Raw genomic sequence first — 23,690 nt, 5'->3', positions numbered from 1 at the left:
AGAGTGCAGGCTTAGTTGCTCTGCAGCATGTGGGATCTTCCGGACTAGGGCTCGAACCCGTGTCCCCTGCATTGGGAGGTGGATTCTTAACCACTGTGCCACCAGGAAAGTCCCCGAGCCTGGTATTATACATTTAGATGGAAAGTATCCCCATAAGCCCATTGTTGATTTGCTCCAGGGCTATTGAATTTCACTCCAAAAGGAAGAAAAGTGGAAACTTGACCGTAGCACTGAGCAGAGAGGAAATAGAGTCGGATACCTACTGGGTGACAATGTGGCCATGGTCATACCTTGCCCCTGGGGGTGTACATGAACACAGCCTTTGTGAAGGATGAGTTGGCAGTATGTGTCAAGAGACATTAAGTTACCCATGCCTCACAAAAGGATGCCACAGCTGTGTGTGTGTGTGTGTGTGTGTGTGTGTGTGTGTATGTATGTACTTAATATATGCACAGAAAAAGACCGGAAGGCAGATACAAGTACATCAATGTGTTAAACTTGGCTATTTTTGTTGTGGGAATTATAGGTGGGTTTTATTTTCTCCTAAAAGCTCTTTTTGTTTTTGAATATACAAGGTTTTTTTCTTCAACAACATGTGTTAATTTAACATTAAGGTAATGATGTGTTAATTTAATGACCACAAACAGAGAAATACGTATTTTTAAAGGGTTTCATTGTAAGCCACAGTCAAAAGCATATATAGCTGGAGAGCTAGACGCAGTGAACGAATGAGACAGAGATAAAGGAAGGGGATACCTTTTTAATAACAAGAGTGTCCAACAATGGAATGGACTGGCTTAATAATAATGATAAACATCCTATACAAAAATATGTAAAATATTTCTGTATAAAGGTAATAAGATTTATGTTGAGTGCTTGCTATGTCCCAAGCTCTTCACGTGTGCTTTACATCCAGCCTACAAGGGAGGTATAAAGTCAACTCATTGTACAGACGAGGGAACTTGGGCAGAGAGAGGTCAGGGCCATGCCTCGGTCACATGACTGCAAAGCAGCAGAGCGGGCTCTCGCCATTCAGCCACCCTCTGCTGGGCCCTCGCCCCTCAAGGTGCTCAGGCAGAGGCTGGGCGGCCAGCAGACCCCTTCCCCAGGTGGGGTGGGGGCAACCAGAGACGCTGTAACATCAAGACTCTAAATCACAGGCCCGGGTGGAAGCTGCGTGACATGCAGGAAATGTCCATGCTTTGGGGTCACGGGCAAGCTATTCATTATCCCTAAGCTCCAGTTTCCTCATCTATAAAAAAAGGAATATCCCCACATCATGCACAGTTACTGTGAGGATTAAGGAAGAGCCCTCATTTAAGACGCCTGGCAGTCTACAAGCCACAGAATGCCAAAGACTGTGGGCAACCACCAGGAGCAATGAGATTGGCATGGAAAAGAGTCTTCCTCAGAGCTTTCAGAAAGAACCAAGCCTGCTGACACTTTGATTTCAAACTTCTAGCCTCCAGTCTGTGAGACAATAAATTTCTGTCGTTTAAAAAAAAATAAAGAAGACTGGCAAATAAAAAATAAAAATAACAGATGCCTGGCAGAAGTTATTTCCCCTTTCCCCTTTGACTTTCCCCCAAGAAAAGAATATTTTTTAAAGCAGACATTGTGTGTGTGTGTATTTTTACATAACCCTTGAGCAAAACTTAGCTTCTCTGTGCCTCAGTCTTCTATCTATAAAATGGGCATAATAAGAAATAGTAAATCCCTCATGAGGTTGCTATGAGGATTAAAAAAGCTAGTACCCATAAAGCACTTAGAATGATGTCTGGCACATAGTAAGCACTTCTAAGCGTTTGCTAAGTAAAACACACACACAGACACATACAAAACTTACAATCATTTTCTTACGGTAAGGAATTAGGTCACTTCTGTGATTTGATTTCTATGGCTCTGTCTCAAAGGAGTGCAGGGAGGGTGACAGTGGGCCACAGAAGAGGGGGGTGGCCACGGGACTGACTCCTCTGCAGCCCCACGTGCAAAATGCCCCCCAGGGTGATGCTATTACAGGGAGACACGGGGGCTGCCACACACCCGGGCAGCCTGAGCCGCGGTCCTCGTCCTGTGCTGACCTCATACTGCCTCCCTGCTGAGAGCTCTGCCTTTAAGTGGCTGGCCCACCCATAGCCCAGGGAGGGCTCAGCAGACAGGCCCCAAGTGTGCCTCCACCCCCTCTCCCAGGTCTCTGCAGGGCTCCACAGATGCACACCCCCCGCCCTGGACTGAGGTGGACACGGCTCCCTCCTCACCACACCGTGCTCTCACCCAGGGGAGCCTCACCTGAGCAGGTGCACGTGCCCCCGTCACAGCCCTGGGACCCCACGGTCCCACACAGCTCCACACTGCCTTCAGAGGGTTCATGAAAGCCAGCAAGGGAGCCCAGAAATCCCGGATGAACCACCCGCGCCCACTTGACTCTGGTTCCCTGTGGGCAACCCAGGCGGGCACTGGCAAGGAATTCCACTGAGAGAAGCGTGGCGGTCATGGTCCGCACCTTGACTTCCCCCGCAGTTGAGGGCTGACCACACGTAACAAGGAGAGGCTCTAGTGCCACAGAAACATGAACACATCCTACGGACCAGAACACCACGTCAACATGCATATCAATCCTAAAAGCAGAGGAGGAATTGTCAACTGTACAAGTAAGAGTTGCCACGTGTAGGGACTTCCCTGGTGGTCCAGTGGGTAAGACTGCACGCTCCCAATGCAGGGGGCCTGGGTTCGCTCCCTGGTTGGGGAATTAGATCCCACATGTATGCCGCAACTAAGATCCCTCATGCCACAACTAAGGAGCCCACATGCCGCAAGTGAGACCCAGCACAGCCAAATAAATAAATAAATAACATAAATATTAAAAAAAAAAAAAAAAGTTGCCACATGTGGCAAAGTCACTGCTCCCCTTCGGGTCTCCCCTCAGGGTCTCCTCACCTCCCATTCTCCCTTCAATCCCCCGCAGTCAGGCCTTTGTCCCTGTCACCCGGCTAGGGAGCTGGCATCATCTCAGGGGTCTCATCTCTGCCCCCACCCTTTTCTGTGGGGTGCAGCTGCCCACTCACCATCACCAGCACTCTCTCCTGGGTTGCCAGGGGCCGCATCCCCTCCCTCCCACCTCTCAGGCCCGCCTTCTCCTCTCCTTGGCCAGCTCCCCCTCCTCCAACAGGCCTCCAGGCACTTACACCACTCCCTCTTCTCTGTTCTCCCTCCAGGTGAACCCATTCAAGCACCGGCATCAATACCATTTCTGTGCTGATGATTCCCAAATCCAGTTCTCAAGTCCTGCTGTCACGTCCTAAAGGTCTCTCCGTCCTCTGGGTTCTCTGCTGGCCTATCGCAGGGCCTCCTCCTTTGATCCCTCTGCATCTACTCTCCCACTCTTCGCACAGGAGTCTGAGCTGACCAGTCCACCTCTTACTTCTCTCCTCTAGCGGCTTCTCTTTGCTCTCAGCACAAATGTGGAGTTCCCTGCAACGATCAGCCAGTTCCTGTGTGGCCAGGCTGCTGTCCACCTCTCCTACCCACCTCTTCGGCTCTGGCCACACAGCCCTATCAATCTTATGAACACACTGTGTTCCCTCCCACCTCAGGGCCTTTGCACATGCTGTGTCCTGTGGCCAGAAAGCTCTCTTCCATCTCTTCACCAAGTTAACTCCTAACGGTCATTAAGATTCAGCTCAAACATCACTTTTCCAAGGAAGCCTGTCCTTGGCCAATCCCTTCCCCTCCCATTCTAGGTCTGGTCCCTGGTGATTCATTCTTACTGTACCTGTACTTCTCCTGTGAATGAATGAAGGTCACAGCGGTCCAGATGACAGATAACAGGGCCTGAATGATGGAGCCACCCAGAGGGCATTCAGGAGGAAGGAGATGATGTTACTGCCTCAAAATACATGATGTGTCACTGTCAGAGCCCAGAAAGGAAGACTCTAAAAAGCCTTGGCCACCTGATCCTCCTACACTGAGACTGCATGGGGCAAAAAATTTCTGGAGGAGGAAGAAAAATACGGTTGGTTCGGTTGCATATTTACATCTACCACACCATACACTTGATATATGGGGACTCTGCAGCAAAGGAGAGGTGTGATCGCTTACACCTTCCTCTGTCCATTTATTCAGAGGGTCATGCACTAAACAGGCATCTGGTTCTAGTCTGGCTTCATTGCTATGCGACTCAGTTTCCCCATCTATTCTCCAACTAAGAAATGGGGTTAATCAGGACATCCCTTCCTTCTGCAGAAGCTGCTGTAAGAAAATGGGGCCTGTTTCAATTACACACAGCATTTGCAAAGCTCTGCTTTTGAGCCAGGAGCTGTGCTACCAGCTGGTCGGTCAGAGATGAAAAGACCCCATCCTGCCGCTGACAGGTTCAGTCTTGAGTGTGATGGAGACCCAGAGCCAGGTAATTTCATACTGAGAGCTGTGTGCTATGCAAGAGACTGAACACTGGGTAGTGGGAAGGATCAGGAAGATCCAAGAAGGCTTCCTGGAGGAGGCCACACCTGTGCTATCCTGGCAATGGACAGCAAACGCTTCAGGGAGGAATGAAGCACGATATAAAAGATGCCCTTTTCCTAAGTGTATTCCTTTGATTGCTCCAGAATTGGTGAACAGACTCATTCATGCCCCTGCTTTGAGGGGCATGCCCTCTTGTTCATGTCCAGTCACTGGAGCTTTCTGGCCTTTTACCCCAACTGCAACTCCCAACAGGATCTTAGAATCATTCCCCCACCTCAAATGCAACCGTCTTGTATAGCTCCTTGCTCAGGATCCCTGGTCATAACCAACGACAAATGCACAAATAGACAGAAATATCTCCATCTACAGCAGTCCCACCCCAAATGCCAGTATTGCCCCCAACCCAGGAAATGCTGTTTCCGTTACACACAGGGATGGAATGACTGCCTACCCTTACACAAAGTTGCAGGTTTTCAGCTCATTTCAACTGCAGTACAAGCTGAGGCTTTTGAAAGCTTCACCTGAATACAGAAAACAGATCTAGCTTACAATGCAGCATCTAGCTAAGGACTATTTCACATTTCAGATGCAGACACAGTGTACAGAATTCCTAAAATACAGTATAGGGGGCAAAAACCTGGGGGAAAATGTGAAACTTGAGAGCATTACAGATGAAAAGAACATGAGGAAATGAAAAAACATTTTGTTCCCTCCCGCACTATTTCATGTGAACCTAAATAAGAAAAATATCCCTTGATCTTCACGTTGCAAAACAATGTTATTGACATGCAAACTCTCACAATACAATGACATAATTTTTTTTTTTTCTTCTTCTGCAGTACGCGGGCCTTTCACTGTTGTGGCCTCTCCTGTTGCAGAGCACAGGCTCCGGACGCGCAGGCTCAGCGGCCATGGCTCACGGGCCCAGCCACTCCGCGGCATGTGGGATCCTCCCGGACCGGGGCACGAACCCGTGTCCCCTGCATCGGCAGGCGGACTCCCAACCACTGCGCCACCAGAGAAGCCCTGACATAATATTTTAATGAACGTTCAAATAAACAAAACCCAAAAGGGTCTCTCCATGGTTGGGAGGGAGTAAGGGACAGCTAATCAAAGAAAAACGCTCTCGTCACTATTCATTTCTCTTAGAACAATTCTTTTCGCAGAAAGCATAAAAAATTTCACAGCCATACCTTTTCAGAGGGATTAAACAAAGATCTTTCTTCCTTGTGACCAGCACCTTCTTGGGAGAATCTGTTTTCCGTGTAGAAGAAATGTCAGAAACCTCTGGGAGGAAATGAGCTGCATTTGTATTCCGCTCAGAAAATGTCATCACAGATCTGTTTACCTTAACTGTGGACCATGATTCAGCCGTGACAACTGTCTTGCATACTGATCAATTTATTTGCGGCAAAATTTCTAATGTTAACTGTTTAGGTTCTGAAAAATTGGTGACTTGGATTTCTTGTGCAACCACAATGTATGTTGAAATCTCTAGATTGTTATCAAAACATGTCAGGCAGAGATCAAAAAAGATTCCTCCTGATGTGCAAGGGAGAAAGGGTCCCTTCCACTTCTGGAAGGAAGGCAGGGCACATGACTCCCAAAGGCCCTCCATAGGGTGGGATTTTTGTAGCACAAGGTACAGAAAAATCATTAGACCGAGAGCCAGGGGACTCTGATCCCAGGTCCTTGCTAGACTTTAACCAGCTGTGTATCCTCTGTAAGGCAGCCCTCATCCAAAGGCGGGCTGGGTGGGGGTCTCTGCAGCAGGGCAGGAGGTGGTAGACATGGGAAGAGATGGCCAGTGGACCCAGGAAAGAAGGAAGAGGCCAGGTCCTTCCTCCATCAGCTTGTGTCTCCCTCCTGGACACAGAGCCCTGGCTGTGGGCCTGAGTCACTCCTAGCCAGCAGGCAGGTTTGGCATTAGGGAACTGGAACCAGTCCCAGGGCAGCCTGGGGAGATGCCCTCCCACCTCAGCTAGCAATGCTGGCTTACGCAGAGCCCTGCTCCCTGGCCCGAGTGGGCAGTGCTGTGCCCTTTGGAACACGGACACTGCACCAGAGCCCACTAGGGCGTTAGCACCTGTATTCCCACTAGTGTCCAAGCCCACCCTCCTGGCTGAAGGCCCTGCATCCCTGCCTTGAACTTTATAAAAAGGGTAAAACACACAGACCCAAGAAGAAGACGGACAACCAACAATCCCAGAGGAAGAAAGGCAGGGAGGTTACCGATGAGGTTATGATTCTGGAGGAAGACAGGAAGAGTGAGCTCCACACTCAATCTGGCCGCCTTCTGGGACATGACAAACAAAGGCCCACATATATAACCACAACGGGGCCTCCACCACGAATTGTCCCATGCTTGAGTCAAATACGACAGCCAGAGACCATCAGAGGGAAGTGGGTCTCATCTGTCAGGCAGAAGACAGGCCAGGTCCCCTGGGCTGTAGGCTCGGGGTCTGTCAGTGGACAGGCTGCCCTTGAGAGCGTCTTAGAGGGATCTTCAGTTAAAATCCAGGCTGTGGTTGAAGGAAACTCTTTGAGGCAGGAGGAGACATGAATATACGTGAGAGACCTTCCTGTACGAAACGGAAGAGGCCAATTCTTGATTACTGCCAAGGCCTTGGCACGGCGGCCAAGGATATGAAGGGTAAGGGAAGAAAGGAATGACTCGCATGCGTGCTGACTGTCCAAATACAGTTTGAAGTTGAAAAAAAACCAAATGAACTCAAACATCTGACATAAAGTGAAAAGCTAATAAATTATGGAATACCCACACAGATAAAAAACACTCAGCCATTAAATATTACGATTTCAAAGAATAATGTTACAGGAAAATGCTAAGGGTACACATTCATAGAGCAGGATACAAAAGCTTAGAGGCGAACATACATCTGTCAGGGATTCATCAAAATTCAGCTTCAGTCACCGTATTTGCCCTGCTTCTGAACGAATGCCTCGACCTTTGAAAGGACGAGCAGTGGAATACCGATTTCAGGATCGTTTCTGGCGTCCCTGAACTTGGGGGTAATCAATGACCCTATAATCACATGGGTCCCTATCGTCATCTACATCTATAGTAGATCAACAGCAATCCCAAAACAAGGCATGCCACACAAACTTACTGTTCAAGTCCGAATGTTCACTTTCAAACGTAAATAGGCATTCTAGACGAACTAAGATTGAAAAGCTCCTTATATATATGTTTCAATTCTCCCTATCAGATGGTTTATAAATATATTGTTGCAGGAGTATAATGTGTCATAATTCATTGCCATAGGCTGAAAGCTATTAATTTTACGTGCAAAACCAATTATTAAGAATTTTCAAATACTTAAATGTAAGAGAAAATGGGGAAATGATACAAATATTAAGGGAGAATGCATTAGCTTGTTGCCTTTAGGAAGACTGTTATATCCTTTTTGAGCTAAGATGTCTATAGAACCATAAATAATAATACAAAGCAGAATAAAAGAGATTATCAGAGTATGCTGTAATTAATATTTTTTTTTAGAGATTTTGAAAGACTGCTTTTTAAAATTTATTTATTTATTTTTGGCTGCGTTGGGTCTTTGTTGCTGCGCGTGGGCTTTCTCTAGTTGCAGCGAGCGGGGGATACTTTTCGTTGTGGTGCATGGGGTTCTCATTGTGGTGGCTTCTCTAGTTGCAGAGCACAGGCTCTAGGCACGCAGGCTTCAGTAGTTGTGGCACACGGGCTCTAGAGCGCAGGCTCAGTAGTTGTGGTGCACGGGCTTAGCTGCTCCGCAGCATGTGGGATCATCCTGGACCAGGGCTCAAACCCATGTCCCCTGCATTGGCAGGCAGATTCTTAACCACTGCGCCACCAGGGAAGCCCTGTAATTAATATTGTGGAGTTGTTTGGTATACATACTGGCCTTCATAGCAATAAACTGTCGAGATTTTAAATTTTTACAATTTATCTGTTTAGGCCATGCATCTTTCAAGGAAAATTCTTATTTGGAAGTTTTCATATCTGTACAAGGATGAATTAGTAGCCAGCTTTGTCAACTTTGCTACCTCCAAACTGCACGAGAGAAAACCTTCAAAATCAAGTACACCAGGCTGATCTAGAGGAAATCATCAACAATCTAGATGCAATTAAGAAAACAAAGAGAAAAAAGAGGAGATGTTAGGGAAATACGAAGTCCGCCTGATACCTCTCGTTCCTCCCCCAAACTCAACTGCAAACGAACATCTATTTAGTATCACCGACTGCAGCATGATGAACACAGGAGCAATCAGCCGTGAACAGTGCCCATATATTATTCTGAGTCAGATGTCAACCTTTTACAATGTAACTACTACTAATAAATAATAGTAAAATAGCAATAAAACCTACTTTTGTAAAATGTCTGGCTTTCACTCAACGATGGTGATATTCAGCTCCAGCCTCAAACACAACCAAACGTTGACTTTGATGCTCAGAGATCCAGCATTAGGTCCAATGGATTTAATTCAATGCACCTCTATTACACACATACAGCAGAGAAAGATTCTGTGCGTGTGTCTGTATGTGTGTGTGTGTCTTGAGGTCAGTACACTAAAAAGGGGACAAAGCTATACTTGAACGGTCAGATTACCTGTGATTTTTATTTCCCACTTAGCATTTTCTGTATCTCTAAGTTGTTACAATTTAGAATACAGTACTCTTATGATGGGGGTACAATGCAAGTGGTTGATTTGAAAGTGAAGGAGCAGGCGTGGGATGCTGGACCCGTGGGCGGGCTGCTTGGGAACTTAGAGCACGGAGCTGGGAAGTGGAACAGAGGCCGGCAGGTGGGAAGTCGTGCAGCACCTACAGCTGAGCAAGCTCGCCCTGGAGGAAGGGGAAGGGGTGGTAGGCGGGAAGGGGGCGCGGCTCCAAGATGAAGTACCTGCTGAGTCCCACAGCAGGGCTGTGAGAGAAGCACCACCATCCCCATTTCCCAGGTGAGATAGTATTTATTCTTTTCTGATGAGAACAGTAGTAAATATACGTGGTCAACAATCTGAAATATTCAGGAAAGTGGAAAGAACGGGGAGATGAGGCCAGACAAGAGGAGAGGAGAAAAACAGAAGGAGAGAAACAGAGAAGGTGAGACTCCAGCCAAGAAATACTAGGAAAGTAGTCATTCGAGCTGAGGGACATGCTGCTGCCAACTCAGAAGCGGGGACGAGGGACAGCGGTGGCCAGAGGCCTGGGCCTGCCCCTCATCCCCCACCCCCAGTCCACGACTTCTCCATGCCCGTGGGCCGTGGGGAGCAAAGGCCCACTTCCCTGCACACACAGGGGGCCGGTCATTCCAGTTGGTACCACTCAGAACCAGGACCTGGTCCTGAACTCCTCACAGCTGTGCCGACGCTTACCTAGTATTTGGTCCCAGGCACAGTGTAGGCGGTGAATACGGAGAAGGCAAGAGGGAGCCTGATAATGTGAGGGAAGAAGGACCAGCAAAGAGCCCAGGACACGTGGCTGTGTGAGAAGTGACACACAGGTAAGTTCACAGAGCCCCGGAAACTGAGGTGTCAGCACACCCACACCGCAAGCAGCAATGCATGGGAAAGGTCCAGAGGCTCTGGAGGCAATGAGCCGGTGGACTCGTGGTGAACACTGTTTACCCAGTGAGCGACAGACAAAGCGAGTCAGACTAGAGTCTCAGAGATACCGTGGCCTTATCGATCCTCATCCAAACAAGGACACTTTTGACAGAGAGTGGCACATATATTAAACCAGACCGCACGCAGCTGTGTGTGGACGCCAGGTCCTGGATGCCACAGTGAAAGGGGTGGGTAACACCTCTGGCGCCAGGACCCATATACCATGAAGCAAACGCACCCCCACCAGGACACTAGATGGTTAATGATCTGGGGGATGTGGGTCACCTGGGAACACCACTGCCGAGTTTAGACTCCCCGAACCACCCAGCAAGCAACACTTCCGAACCTTCACTCAAACCCTAAGGAGGCGGCACTGTGACGGAGACCCCTGGAGGCACGGGGTGGAAGCAAGATCATGCTGTTACAATATGTCATTTGCTGAGCATGGGTCTCTAGTCCCCGAGGGCAGGGAGCAGTGTCTATTCATTTTTCTTAGGGACTTGACACATCTTTCAACGACTGCCGTGCTCTCCTTGTTGCCATGTTTGAGATGAACTGGGTCCCGTAGAACAGGGTTCCTGGAAGCCTTGCTGAATGCTCAGATCCAACTGCTCTTCTGAGTGATGTACCCACCTGTCATAGACTGCTTTGTGTCCCCCCAAATTCATATGTTGAAACCCTCATCCCAGTGGAATGGTATTTGGAGGTGGGGCCTTCGGGAGGTCATTAGGTCCTAAGGATGGGGCCCTCATGATGGAATTAGTTTCTTTGTAAGTAGAGACAGGAGAGAGCTTGCTTCCTCTCCCTGTCTCTCTGCTCCCAGCCACGAGGACACAGCAAAGGCCAGCGCCTTGATCTTGGACTTCCCAGCCTCCAGAACCGTCAGAAATAAATGTCTGCTGTTTAAGCCGCTGGTCTATGGTATTCTTGTTATAGCAGTTTAAACAGTCTAAAACACCACCTCTGGCCTGAAAGTCAACGAGAAACAGAGTGCCTGTCTGGTGAGAAGTTGGGACTTCAGCTACAGCTGGCTCGCCCAGGCTGGACGAAGCCCCGCCACGTCCTCGGGTAAAGACAGGAGGGGGAAGCTCTATAATGGTGAGAGCTGGGCAGAGACAGGGAAGGACGAAGGAAGGGGGTGACTTGGGTGAAGACAGTGGAGGTTTCCTGGACACCTGGATGGAGGTCATTTGCTCACTGGTGCAGAGCATCATAGATGGGACGCCCAGGCCCCTCAGTACATACATTTCACGTGAATGAATGAATGGGTGGAGGAATTAATTTTACTCTGAGTGCTGCTCCAAGGGGCACATAAAAGGTTCTCAATTATTCAGGTGCAAAATCAGTGGCAAGTAACCAATGGCAGCTTCGAAGCCGTCTCTGGAGCCCACACACCACCCATGTCTGACCCGGTAACGACCTTGGATAGAGTATCCTTATGACTGCCTGCTCCCTGTGGAGGGAAAGAGGGGAGGAAGCAGGCGCGAGACAGAGGAGTGTGGTGAGAAAGACGCACAGGAGGCACTGCTGTTTGGATTGGGAGGAAGTGGAACGGATGAGAAGCGGGGGGGAAGGGAGGACGGGGACCCCGCAGTGAAAGGAAGCCAGTTCAAAAGCCTGAATGGCCCCTGCTCAGCAGCAGTGGGTTCTGCCGTCCCCAAAGCAAGAGCACCAGACAGTGGCTCTTCTTGGGGGGGGGGGCGGTTCCTATGCCCTGAATCTTGGAGCCTAAGGGTTCCTGAACACTGAAAACCAAAATATAAGGGAGCAAGTGCTACAGCCCAGAGACGGAGGAAGCCCAGGGGGAGAGCCGGCAGCTGGAGAGGCACGCTGCGCATCTGAGAAAAGCGGCCTGGAGGTAAATGCAGGAGGGAGGACACAGGGCCAGGAGGAGCCATGCTGGCCACCTGCTGTGTCTGCAGACACCAAGGGATGGGAAGCTCCCTGGACAGTGGGCTTTGGGGAGTGTAAAAGTCATCCCGGGAGGGATGGGCATGAGCGGGTGAACACACCCCACTGGTACCAGCAGCTCACCTGCAGGTAGAGTCCAGGTGCGGCCTCACGGGAGAAGGACTTGGAAAGAATCAAGGAGAAGGTGGCCTTGGACGTTCCCACCTGCTATGTGCTCTGCCCACCCACCACCTTGCACCCAGGACTTCAGAAAAAGTCATGACTTACTTCACTCTGAATGACAGTCTCTAGGTCCATCAGAGTGAAGTACGTCAGGAAGAGAAAAACAAACACCGTATGCTAACACATATACATGGAATCTAAAAAAAATGGTCATGAAGAACCTAAGATGCAGACCTACTAGAGAATGGACTTGAGGACACGGGGAGGGGGAAGGGTAAGCCGGGACGAAGTGAGAGAGTGGCATGGACATATATACACTACCAAACATAAAATAGGTATCTAGTGGGAAGCAGCCGCATAGCACAGGGAAATCAGCTCAGTGCTTTGTGACCACCTAGAGGGGTGGGATAGGGAGGGTGGGAGGGTGACACAAGCGGGAAGAGATATGGGAATATATGTATAGCTGATTCACTTTGTTATAAAGCAGAAACTGACACACCATTGGAAAGCAATTATACTCCAATAAAGATGTAAAAAAAAAAAAAAGAAAAAGTCATGTAAAATCTCCTTGAGGCACCACTTTTTACCTCTCTAGTCTAAGCTCCTGGTTACCCGCCTGCTTACCTCCACCGTCCTGCTCCTGTACATTTCCTTCCCCTCCCTCCTCTCCTCTCCCTCCCCACCTCTTCCACTTCCCTTCCCTTGCACTCCTGCTGCATTACTGCCCCCCCTTGAGCCCCTCCCTCTCCACCCCTTGTCAATTTTCTCTTGACCCCTCCCTCTGTCCCTTGCTTGCTGGTCCCACTTCTCAGCCCTTTGACATCTCTGATTCCCGCCAACCCTCTCCCTGACACAAAAGCATATGCACACCTTCACCTAAACTCTCTCTTTCTGAGGTCCCTCTGCCCTGGTGTTGTCCCTCGGGACTCTATCTCTGGCTTCAAGTTTTCAGGTGCAGTCACATGCGACTGTGTGACTCCACATAGAGATGAATGTCAATGAGGTAAACTTTCCATAGGAAAACGCAGCAGAGAAAGGCAATACTGTTACACACCCTCAAGTCTATAGACGTCCAGTGTCATGCTGTCGCCCGGGGAAGGACCAGCGTTTCTCATTCAGGAAATCTTGTCAAACAGGAACAAAAAAAAAAGAAGAACGCTTCTCATCCTTTAAGTGCAATTCTTCTCTTTCTTTACATGCCTTTACTTGAAAAAGAAGAAAAAAAAAACGGGAACACACCCCACAAAAAGGTGATTAAGGAAATCACTATCCTTCCAGAGATACAAAATCTCCTTTGAAAAGTTTTATGAAACAAAGTGGTTTCCCTGTTGAATATATTCCTTGATGAATGTAATTCATCCATCATGCGAGAAACACGTTGTGCCTTCAGTTTTACACAGTGAGTGACTACAAATACAAAATGTGCAAAGGAGTAACAATGTTTACATGCAAGGCATTAAAGTCAGTTTTCTTTTCAAAGTGATTACTGTATTGTTTTTGTGCTCCTTGGTACCAAAAACCAAATGGATTTGTTCCCTGTGGCCCAATTTCTGCCAGGACCCTGATACTTGAAGGGCGGAGTGGGTGAGCTCCTGGTGAAGGAGCTACTGAGGTTTCCTAGAACCATGGAAAGCTTGGGCTGGAGAGGCCTTCGGTGATCATGAGACCACACTCTACTTATAGATGAAGACCCCAGGCTCCAAGAGCTCATGGGAACATCACTCTGTGCTCAGAGGCTCTGGCCCAAGCAGAGAAGTCCCCCTCAGTCCAGACCATCTAAGCCAGAGGTCGGCACACTTCTTCCGTGAGGGGTCAGCGAGTAGATATCTCGGGCTTTGCAGGCCACGGTTTCTGTGGCAACTACTCATCTCTGAGGTTATGGTCCCAAAACAGCCATAGATGGTATGTAAATGAGTGGGTTTGGCTGTGTGCCAACTTATCAAATGATACTTGAATTTCATATAATTTTCACATTTTGCAGTATTATTCTTCTGTGGGCTTTTTTCCCCCAACCATTTAAAAATGTAAAAATCATTCTTAGCTTGTGGGCCATAGAAAAATAGGAGGCAGGCCAGATGTTGTCCATCAGCCACTATTTGCAACCTCTGGTCTAAGCAAATGAGCCCAAGCCTCCTGCCGAAGCAGGTCCCAGGAGAAGCTGAGGAACCTTCTAGCTCTAATGCAGCTGACGGTGGGCACGGCACTGCCCTCCCACTGCGCCCCAGAGATGCCGGCGAACACAGCAAGTGTGTGTATCTCATCACGGTCCACACCCAGAAGAGTAGTAGTTAGATGGGAAGCAGATGTTGCATTTTTACCTATTGAGAAAACCCCCAATCTCTGAGGCTGAGCTCCCAGGAGGGCTCCACCAAGTCAAACCCTCACGAGGTCTGTGGTCAGTTCCATCAGGCCACCTGCGAAGGGGACTGGGGCCACCACACCTGGACTTGACCCCGAGGCAGAGGAGGGGCCCAGGCAGAGATCAAGGGGTGGCTGGTCATTTCAGAGAGCTGCTTCTGCTGCTTGGCCTCCTGCAAGATGACCCCCACCCAGCAGGCCACCCACGCATGGCCAGAGAGGGCTTCAGCCCCTGGGTGATCTTTCAAGGAGGATGAGGGGTGCAGAGCCTGCCCTCGGCACCAAGACCAGCAGGAGCTGCCAACAGCAGTGCAGGCAGTGAGAGAAGGCTGCAGAGCCCTGCAGAAGCAGCTGGATGAGCGGGAACAGCTCGGGCTGGGGGCTGAGAAACAGCTGGCTGGGTTGCAGAACCAGGGTCCTGGCAGTAAGCGATGGGACTGTCCTGGCCACGAGGCCTGAGGGGAAAATGCACAAGGAGAGGACAGAAGATGAAGCAAGAGAGAGAGAGGAATCGGGCCTGGCCTGCAAGAAGCGCTGGCCAAGCTGCTTCCGCCCATCCCCACCCATAGCCCCGACGAGGGACGGTCCTGAAACGGGCGTTCTGGAGGAGGCTCAGAGCAGGCAGGGCCCCTCCGTGCCGCCTTCAGGATCCTGAAGGAAGCCCCGCAGCTACCAGGGAAAGGAAAGGCCAAGGGGCTTTCAGAGGAGAGGCGCTGGCGGGAAGAGGGCCTCGGGAAGACTGCCCTGGAGATGGCGGACGGGGTGAGGGGGGCTGGTCCTCCCGTGACCGGGACATGGGCAGGAGCAACGGCCATAAAGACTCCATGCAACCCATCATAACCCTGCTGTTCTCGGCAACCCACCTGTCGGAAGAGAGCCAGGGCCTCTGGAAGGAGACCTTGCAGAGCAGGCAGACGGCCTGCTGATTGCAGGGCCTGGGCTGCTGACTTTGCAGGGACAATTCGGGGTTTGAGTTCTGGTTTCATTGTTGCCTTTGCAGTAAGTCCCCTACATACAAACAAGTTCCGTTCCGAGAGCACGTTCGTAAGTGCAACAAAGTTAGGTACCCAACTAACACAACCGGCTGTACAGTACTGTACTGTAATAGGTTTATAATGCTTTTCACACAAATAATACATAAAAAAGAAACACAAAAAATTAAAAAAAAAACATTTTTAATCTTACATTACGGTACCTTGAAAAGTACAGTACCAGCTACATCACTGCTGCTTTTACGTTTGCTTCTGGACCTCCTGGGTTTGAAATAAAGATACTGTACTACTGTACTCTAAACAGTACTGTACAGTACACGAAAGCACAACCACTTGTACAGGATACACACACGTGACAATGTTCGCCAGACACGTGAACTAACTTACGTGACTGGATGTGCGAACGCACGTTCACATCTTTGAAAGTTCGCAACCTGAAGGTACATGTGTAGGGGACTTACTGCATTGGAGGGATGGGGTGGTGGCGACAGGTGATGACTGTTTTTCTTCAGAAGAATTCCACTGCACAGTTCCCCTGACTGCTGCCCACTGCCCCATGGCAGGAGGTCACGGGGGCGTGTGATACTGGATCCTGGTGAATGATAGCAATGAAGACGAGCAGAGTGTCGGCTGGTGGAAAACTCCCCTAGGACATGCTCTGGGGCAGGAGCATGTGGGATTCATCCCTGTGCACGCACCACCCAGGAAGGGCCCAGCACAGAGCGGGGCAGACTGAGCTCGTGGGTGAGCTGACCTGGGAAAGCTGCACAGGCTCTCCCAGGTACACCGTCCTCCCCCCACCCAAGGTCTGGACCGGCTGCCTAAGTGACTGCTTTCAAGTTTCTGGCGGTGGGGGGGATGGGGGGAGGATATTATGACCCTCATTCCCACATTCCCAATCCTGACGATTTCTCTGTGTCATTAAAGCTAAACAGACCACCCGAGCAGAGCAAAACCCCAAGGTCACAACCAATAACCTTGAAGCATCAGGCAGATCCAGCCCCTCAAAGACATCAGGAAAAGGGTATGGAGAAGCCAGGAAGGAGAGCCTGAAACCATTCACACGTCAAATCTGAGACCGGCGGTGGTGGCATCTGGGGTCCTCTGGGCTCTGTCTCCTCTGGGCTTGTTCTTCCTGGCTCTGGGGTATCCCAAGAGGGAATACACCCAGGGAGCTTTTGGAGGGGAAGAACGTTGACTTAGGACCTCTGCTATGGGTTTGACTGGTTTGACCATACAAATGACGCATAGTTGACCTTTCCATTCCCCCACGGGTCTACCTTAGATCCAGGGTCTGGCAGGAAACTGGCCAGCATGGCTGGGGGACAGGGGAGAAGAGAGGCTGGTTGGGCCTGGGAAGTGGGGAGACCACCTAGATCTCAGAGCCGGGACCACACACATCGTCATACGACCTGTTGACTCATCTTAGAGGCTGAAAGCCCAGTCACAGCTATGGTATCGAGTCAGAAGGCCTAGGAAGCCATGGTGATACCAGGAACAGTGGCTCTCATCCTGGGGAGGAGACCTGAATGGCAAGAGAACCCTTCTGAGGGGACAAAAAGATCCTGACGATGGCTGGTGGTCCCTCACCGGCTGCCCTGTTGGTACTTCTCAGAGGACAGTGATGTCCTGTGGATGTGACTCCAAGGGGGGCAGGGTCGGGAAAAGGACGAGATGCCAGGCAGGGGTGCAGGGCTGCTTCTGCCGCTTCCTAGGACAGAATGGTGGTCGTGACCCTGGCTGGCATGAGAAAGGGCCTGGCTTTCTTGACTGGGCGGAGGCTCTGCTGGGAACTTCGACCCAGCAGTATTAGGCCACAGCATCCCTTTGTTCTGAAAAGCTGTGTCAGTCAAGTTCACTTCCTCTGCTTTCTATCCTAAAAGGAGGCTTGGAATATAGAAAAGGCATTCTGAGAAGAAAGAACCTTCTGGTGACTTACACTGTATCAAGTAAACCCTCCACATTTTCCAGGCCACTTCCTGGCCTGAAGGATGTGTCAAATACACATCGAGGGTTACGTTCATTACACGTCACAAAATTTTTTTTGTCTATTTCTAGATCCAGGGGCCAGATGTGAATATGAGCAGATGACAGAGAATGAAAGTTGGGAATGGCATATTAAAGGGATAACGTTCACTTTGAACCAACAGTGGTTCTCTGCTTCCTCAGAATCCTCTGCATATCTCTTCCAGAAGAGAACGGAATTCGCCCCTATTAAATTGAAGAATCTGCTTTGTGAAGGCATGTGTCAGGGATGTGGGACACAGAGCTTACGGTCTCAGTTCTGCCAGTTCCTCCTCTGTGTGACCTGGACCCTCCTTCAGTACCACTTCCCACATTTATCAACTGAGGGCCCTTCAGCGGACAGTGGTTTCAAGCAGCTGAGATAATCCCTGCACAACTGCGGTATAAGGTTGAACACAGTGCTGAGGCTGGAACACAAGAACATCCAGGTCCCTTCTTTGCTCACCTGTGAAGCTGGGTGAGCCTCACTCTGACCCACCCCCGCTGCATCTGTAAGTGATGCAACCCATGTACTCATGCCTCATGAGATAATGTCCAAGAAACGGTTAGTAGGTCAATGTGGCAATGCACATACGAGTATGGCTCACTACTCAGCAGTTTCCCTAGCGTCCTCTGAGTCTGTGCACAGACGTGGTCAGGGTGAACCATTCCACAGCACTGCCTCTCATAGGGTTGGAGGAAAGCACCCAGATCTTGGGCCTCTGGCCCACAATGAGTGTTCCACTCAGTCATCAGATGAGTACAGTCCTTATTATGCAAACACCAGTGGTGTTTAAGTCCCTGTACTCAGCCCGCAGGTCAATACAATAGACAAGCAGAGACTGCCCTTCACCATCATCAGGACCAACTGCTGAGGGTGGGTGATCTAACCATAAATGCCAGAGAGACACAGCGAGGCAGAGCGGGGCTGGCCGGGCAGCAGAAAGGGAAGCTGGATGCAGACTGTAAGCCCTCAGATGACGGGAACAAGGAGGAATTATAGTAGAACTGAAGGGTAGCAGAGAACTTTCCAAGAGCTGGGATGGGAATGTCTAAATGCCTTATAGATGAACATGTCACCCAGCATGGGTGGGGGGCTATCGGGCCATGGCTTTATCATGGGGATCCCTGCTGTGACTACAGGGTTAAAATAAATGACCTGTATCTTCCTAAGACGTATGACTACATGATCTTCAACTGCTTGGCAATAATGTATGGACTAGAGGTTCCACGGTTAACCTCAATCTTTATATTCTAAAACGGAACTCAGTTTTTCCTTCCCGAACCATCTGGTAAGCTGACTTCCGTTCTTTCCATCAGCAGAACCTCACTTGTTTTCAATCTTGAGGCTCAAAACTCCCTGCTTTCCTTCTGTTAAGGTTTTCCAGGCAGCCATCTTCTATCAGGTACCATGCCAGGCCCTGCCTCAAACTCAAAATTGAGTGGGATGGTCCCGTACAGACTCAGTTTGAGCCATGAACAAAGAAGTAATTTTTAAATGTCTTAGGAGAGAGGGAGACAGGGACACAGAGCACACAAGCTCAGGTCTCAGCAGGAGGAGCCTCGGCCACAGAGCCCTAACCTCGCAGGCCTGCTGCCCCTCCTCACGGCCCTTCCTGACGTCTGTTTCTTCTCACTCTTCCCACCCGAGTTTACGACCTTACTGCCCCAAACGTGGGTCACTACAACAAGCATCTAACAAAAATAGTTCTGTGCTAGCGCTACGGACTGAATTGTGTCCCCATCAGAAGTCACATGTTGAAGCCCTAAAACCTAATGTGACGGTAGTCAGAGGTAGGCCTCTGGCGGGTGATGAGGTTTAGATGAGACCTCGGGGGTGAAGGCCCCACGATGGGACCGGTGCCCTTATGAGAAACACCAGAGAGCTTGCTTCCCCCCTCTCGCTACCATGTGAGGACACAGCAAGAAGTGGGCCATCTACAAGCCAGACAGTGAGCTCCCGTCAGGAACCAGACGGGCCAGCACCTTGATCTTGGACTTCCCAGCCTCCAAACTGTGAGAAAATGAATATCTGTTGTTGAAGCCACCCGGTCTGTGGTATTTCGTTATGGCAGCCCAAGCGAATACAGTTGGTCAACAGCACCTGGGCAAAAAGAATGCCTTTCATTTGTGAAAGGTGTTCTAAACAATTTAACCAGATTAAGAGTAGTGAAAACATTTTTCCTCTTCGTGGACACTGAGGGAAGACAACCCAGGGAATGATGACCGCACCCTCGTGTTAACCAAGTCTTCCCTTTCCTCGGCCCTGCCCCCTCCTAGGTAGTGGCCTTGGGAGAAAGGGGCCATTAAGAAGTTGGGTTTTGCTCTGATGGAAAGAGGGTCAGGAGGAGGTGAATTCTGATGGCAGCCTGGGGCTCCTATGATTTGCTGTTCTAGGTATCCTATTAAGATAATATCCTAAAACCCAACTCTACTTGTCCAGTTATGCTCAAAGTAGAAAATATGGGGCCCAGGGGACTTCCCTGGAGGTCCAGTGGTTAAGACTTCACCTTCCAAGGCAGGGGGCGTGGGTTCGATCCCTGGTTGGGGAGCTAAGATCCCACATGCCTCAAGGCCAAAAAACCCAAAACAGAAAACAGAAGCAATATTGTAACAAATTCAATAAAGACTTTTAGAAAAATGGTCCACATCAAAAAATCTTAAAAAAAAAAAAAAAAGAAGGAAAATATGTGGGCCAGCATGACCCAGGAGCTGTTAGGAGCTACCAATAATCCACATTTATCTTGAGAAGAAGCACGGACCTCAAGAATCTACCTCCCTGGCCACAGAAGGCAATCAATCGCATTTCCATCTTTTCGCTTTTATCCATACACCAAATAAACGGTAAATCTCCATTTCTAAAGAGTACTTAATTCAATCGAGCCTCCTGGATAGACTGGGGAACCTGAAATAGGGAGCAAATATGGATCACGACCCTCAGAGATCATCCTGTAGAGATGCTATTGACATAGCTATCTTCATCGAAGAGAGTGGAAAAGCAACGTGCGTCTTAGGGTTTCAGATTTTAAAACAGCCATTTAGTGAGCCACACTCGCAGAAACAGGAAGTCTGCTCTACATTTAAGAAGTCAAAGATTACACAGCATTTCAGGCTCCCAGGAAGGACATTCTTGTCTTGAGCTATTTAAAGGCATTTGAGTCCCTGTTCATCCTCATCTTGATCATCTCATTTATGTTCATCTTGACAGAAACAAGGCTACTCTGAGCGGACCTTCAATATTGTAAAGCAAAAACACCCAGTGTGCCAAGACTTGGTCAAGAGCAGCTGGATAAGGGCTAATATCTCAAGTTACTCTGCAAAAACATCTTTGTGATAAGTGTTTAACAACTCGCTTGCTGTACGTCTTATGTGATCCTTCAACTTCAGCGCTTTGTGCTGCAAAACAAGACTTATTTTTCACAAGGAATGTTACAAAATTCATGTCAGATTCTTGGAAGCAACCATAGATAGAGACAGCTCCACATTCACATCTTTGAAGCAAAGATTCTGGGTTTCAGTTGTGTCTGGAAGCCTGAGTCTGTGAGACAAATTAGAAATCCATTCTCTACCTGTTTGTCTTTTTAGGACTCTTTGGGAGGAAAACAGTGAAAGCTGTTTTGTCAATAAACCAAAGGAAAATTATGACTCAGACAACTGAAAGGAAAGGTTTTAGGTGATAGTGAAGCAGTACGGGTACAATCACTTTGGCTTCCACCCGCAGGTAGATTTGACAGCACTATTACAGACAAGAGGGTGCTATAGTAAAGCCACGTGGGACATTGACAACGACACCGCCATGGCTGGCCTGAGAGCGTCTCCAGGAGACACGGCACAGGCTGTCCTGACCGGAGAAGCAGCCCCACTGAGGGAGAGGAGTCCTCAACTTGGACTGACTTTACCACTCTATAGTCCTGGCAAAGTGGGGAAGCTTCTGAGCATCTCCCCAATAAATACGGGAGTAAAGTGACATAAAACCAAACTTCATGGGAGTGGTGTGCAAACCAAATGAAGTAACCACAACCTGGGACACACAAAAGCACCTGATCAATTACGGATAATCAATCATCTGTTGAACTGCCTGTCCCGCCCCCTTCTGCACTTTGGTGACAGTGCTGAGAACCACGTTTGAGATATGCCCCCCCCACACACACACACACTCACAGTCCATGTGGCTCAAGTGGGACCCCAAGAGGGCTCCTGGGGTGGGCACATGCCCAGATCTGGTCTGTCAGAGTACTGCATCCCCTGGCAACAGACCCTGGCTCAGTGCTATCGTCTGACTTCTGCAGGAGTTGCGCTGATGAGATGTAACTGGACCACCCCTCGGGGAGAGCCTGCCTGAGATTAAAACCAGCACAAGAGGAAGGGCTAGAGGACTGAAGGAAGGATAAACAGTGCCGTAGGTACAGTGCTAGCACCTCTGGATCTTTATCTGAAGCCAAACGCCTGCCTGGCGATCCTAACTTTATGAACAATAATTCCTGCGTGGTTTGTTTAAGCTAGTTTGAACTGGGCCGTCTGTCTTTTGAGAGTGAAAGGATCCTGGCGAATATATTGTGATTTTATTTTCTCTGAGTCTCCCCCTCCCCCTATTCCTCTTCCTCCTCCCCTCCCCCTCCTCCTCCCCTCCCTCTCCCTCTCCTCCCCTCCCCCCTCCCCCTCCCCCCTCCCCCTCGCCCCTCCCTCTTCCTCCCCTCCCCCTCCTCCCCTCCCCCTCTTCCTTCTCCTCCTCCCCTCCCTCTCTTCCTTCTCCTCCACCTCTCTCTCTCCCCTCCTTCTCTCCCTCCCCCTCCCCCTTCCTTCTTCTCTTCCTCCTCCTCCCCTCCTCCCCCCTTCGTTTCCCCTTCCCTTCCTTCTTCTTCTCCTTTTTCTTCTCCATGTCTCTCTCACACACAATAAATATTTGTAATCTGTATATATGATGAATTATTGGACAAGCACAACACTTCACTGGCTACACTACAAATTCTGTATTTGCAGAAAAATCTCACTAATTAACATGGATGGAAAAGCCCTAAATAAAATCTTAGCAAATCAAATCCAGCATATCTTACAATAATAATATTAAAAGAACCATGCAGTGTTACCATGTACCTTTTATTCCAGGAAGATGCAGATAATTCACCATTAGGAAATCTATTAATAGCTGAACTAAGAAAAAAAAAAAACGACCTGTGCTTATCTCAACAGACACTGAAAAGGACATGTGACATAACCGATCATGTGACTCATCCCTTTGACAGGTATGTGCTCCTAGTGTTACGAGCTGCTGTGTGCTTCCACACTGACTGCTCAAAGCTGCCCTTGTTCAGATCACTTGAGAATCACTTCTCAGCTCCATGTGGAAATGGTCCTCAGAGCCAGAATGATTCCAGTGATGGGAACAGCTGACATGCACTGGGCACAGACACCGTCCAGCACACTGCTAAACACTTTACATGCAGCGTCTCATTTCAACAGCTCAGCTCAACTGCTCCAGAAGCTAGGTATTGTTCTTATTCCATTTCACAGATAAGGAAACCAAAGTTAAGAGGCTAAGTAATCTGCCTAAAGTCACACAGCTAAGTAACGGCTAGAGCTAAAACGCATGCAAACCAACGTACATTGGATTTAAAAGCTACTGCTTTTAATCACACAGTACGAAATATGGCCTCTAAGTTAGGAACACATTCTCTATTTAAAATTTTATTCGATTATAAATTACAAGACCAAAAAAGCTGGAAAATATGCTTACACAAAAAGAGATAACCATAGTTAACTTTTTGTTGAATATGAATCCAGACCCCTTTCTGTACATATATAAATACAAATAAAAATAGATATATTTAATATGAATAAGATCATATTATTAATATAATTTACTTTTCTCAACTAATAGATCATGAAGCTTTATCCTGTCAATAAAAATAGAAGTATATCATCATTGTAATGCCTAAATGATAGGCCATTTAAAATACATACAAATAATTTAACCATTATTTGTCATTGTTGGACATTTAGATTGTTTCCAGTTTTATAAACAACACTGCAAAAATCCTTTCCGTATGAGGTATTTTCTCACTCTGATTATTTTCTTAAAATCGATTAACATACTTGAATCAGAGAGTTTACACATTTACTACCACCAGAAATAAACGAACTTCCCGGCCAACGCAAGATTTTATAGTGCATTTTAACTGTTGCCAAACTGACAAGCAAAAT

At 48.7% G+C, this 23,690-nt stretch overlaps 1 protein-coding gene across 9 annotated transcripts in view; it reads right to left on the bottom strand.

The window, feature by feature from the left end:
- ARNT2 (aryl hydrocarbon receptor nuclear translocator 2) overlaps positions 1-23,690 on the bottom strand; it is a 198,772-nt gene that overhangs the window by 156,155 nt on the left and 18,927 nt on the right. For 4 of the 9 annotated variants that reach the window (XM_033402966.2, XM_033402967.2, XM_033402972.2 and 1 more), the window contains exon 1: positions 15,947-16,072. The exons of 2 other annotated variants lie outside the window; for them this stretch is intronic. In XM_033402966.2, the coding sequence (XP_033258857.1) occupies positions 15,947-16,043 (97 nt within the window). In that variant the 5' untranslated portion in view covers positions 16,044-16,072. Of the gene's footprint in view, positions 1-3,772; positions 3,909-5,654; positions 5,726-15,946; positions 16,073-23,690 lie in introns of those variants that run through there. 3 more of the 9 variants (XM_033402971.2, XM_033402970.2, XM_004278327.3) reach the window with 3 other exon arrangements.

The sequence above is a fragment of the Orcinus orca genome, chromosome 2 (genome assembly GCF_937001465.1).
Source record: "Orcinus orca chromosome 2, mOrcOrc1.1, whole genome shotgun sequence".
NCBI classification, from domain to species: Eukaryota; Metazoa; Chordata; class Mammalia; order Artiodactyla; family Delphinidae; genus Orcinus; species Orcinus orca.
This window is presented reverse-complemented; position numbering and strand designations above follow the sequence as displayed.